The sequence below is a fragment of the Pteropus alecto genome, unplaced genomic scaffold (genome assembly GCF_000325575.1).
Source record: "Pteropus alecto unplaced genomic scaffold, ASM32557v1 scaffold81, whole genome shotgun sequence".
Lineage (NCBI taxonomy): Eukaryota > Metazoa > Chordata > Mammalia > Chiroptera > Pteropodidae > Pteropus > Pteropus alecto.
Window position 1 is genome coordinate 9,005,738 of NW_006433378.1, and position 1,770 is coordinate 9,007,507.

At 54.1% G+C, this 1,770-nt stretch overlaps 1 protein-coding gene across 1 annotated transcript; it reads right to left on the bottom strand.

Moving 5' to 3' along the window:
- Nucleotides 1-172: 172 nt before the first annotated feature.
- RAP2B (RAP2B, member of RAS oncogene family) lies at nucleotides 173-1,764 on the bottom strand. The gene has a single exon (XM_006908216.3). The coding sequence runs from the start codon at nucleotides 1,578-1,580 to the stop codon at nucleotides 1,029-1,031; it is 552 nt and encodes a 183-aa protein (XP_006908278.1). The 5' UTR covers nucleotides 1,581-1,764; the 3' UTR covers nucleotides 173-1,028.
- Between the last annotated feature and the right edge of the window lie 6 nt (nucleotides 1,765-1,770).

The following is a 1,770-nucleotide window of genomic DNA, read 5'->3' on the forward strand; positions in this document are numbered from 1 at the left end:
GCTGAGTTTTGAAGGCACTCTGCAGACACAGGGGTGCTGGGGGCCCTGAATCACATTTGTGAAGTCTTTGTACTGTATTTTAAAGAGCTAGTCATCAAAATCTGTTACTGCCAACCAGCAAGAACAAAAAGATAAACTTAAAAAAACACACACACAATAGTACACACAAAAATGTGCAGATCTGTAACATTTTTTTTCACAGCTGATAAAAAAAAATACTACCGTTCTCCCCCAGACTCCCCTTTGATACAGTAGGTAAACAAAATAGATTTTTTTCCCCCCACAAATTATCAGCAGACACTTTCTGGCACCCCACACTGTATTGGCATCAGTGTTAATAGTCCCATTTCAGATGTGCAATACTTCAGATTGGATACATTGTAACAAGAATCCAACTTTGCATAGACATCCTCAGAATCGCAAAGTCACGGGGTTGCCCTTCCAAGCTGGCAGAAAAGGAACCCGATCATAATTTCCAGCTACTCCTGGAAAACAAGGAAAAAACAAAAGTTTCTTCCTCTCCTCCTGCTCCTTCATTTGGTTCTCCCGGACTTCCATGTATTTAAAACTTGGAACTAGAAAACGGTTGTTGACAAAAATAAAAAATAAAAATGAAAGAAAAAAGACCCCCCCCCCCCCATTCTACCTTCTCCCTGTCCTCTTCCTCCCTCACCTCATTTTTTTTTTCCAGGCTGAAACTTTCGCTTGCTGGTGTCAAGCTGCCAATAGAGCGCCCTAACGGTTACTTAAAGGAAAAAATATGCGTCAACCAAAATCAATGAGAAACGTACATGCTGCAAAGAGCCACATTTCCACCGGGTCTCGGATGGTCAGAACGGGACACCCCTTCGGACATGGGGAGGAGGCTGGGGACGCCGGCCGCAGAGGCCAGCCGGGCTCCAGGGCCACCCCGGCCAATGCAAAGCCGTCTCCAATCTCAAAGCAATAAGAGAAATCACATTTAGAGAGTTGGGTGCGTTTGGCTTTTGTGCGCAGAGCGCGGCCGGCGCACGGCGGCCGCGGGCGCCTCAGAGGATCACGCAGGCCGAGCAGCAGCCCTCGTCGCCGTTGGGCTGCGCCGCGTAGTTCATCTGCCGCACGATCTCGGCGAACAGCTCGTCCACTGAGGCTTTGTTTTTGGCCGACGTTTCCATGAAGGGGCAGCTCCACTCCTCGGCCAGGGCCTTGCCCTCGCCATAGGAGACCTCGCGCTCGCCCTCCAGGTCCACCTTGTTACCCACCAGGATCATGGGCACGCGCTCGTACCGCTTCACGCGGATGATCTGGTCCCGCATGGGCTTGATATCCTGGAAGCTCTGCTGATTGACGAGGCTGTAGACGAGGATGAAGCCCTGGCCGTTCTTGATATACAGGTCCCGCATGGACGCGAACTGCTCCGTGCCCGCCGTGTCCAGGATCTCCAGCACCGACGGCGACGAGTCCACCTCAATCTCCTTGCGGTAGAAGTCCTCGATGGTGGGGTCGTACTTCTCGATGAAGGAGCCCGTCACGAACTGCACGGTGAGCGCGGACTTGCCCACGCCGCCCGAGCCCAGCACCACCACTTTGTACTCTCTCATGGCTCCGTCGGCGCTGTCGCCGCGCCTGCCGCGGCCCCGTCGGGGCTGCGCGCCGGTGAAGGGCTGGGCTTGGCGGCTGGACTTCTTCCTTTCCTCAGCTCTGCAGGAAAAACCTAAGAGAGTGTGGCTGCGGGGCGCAGGGCGCAGAAATCAGCAAGCGGGGACCAGGCGCCGGGCCGGGGCGGCGGCG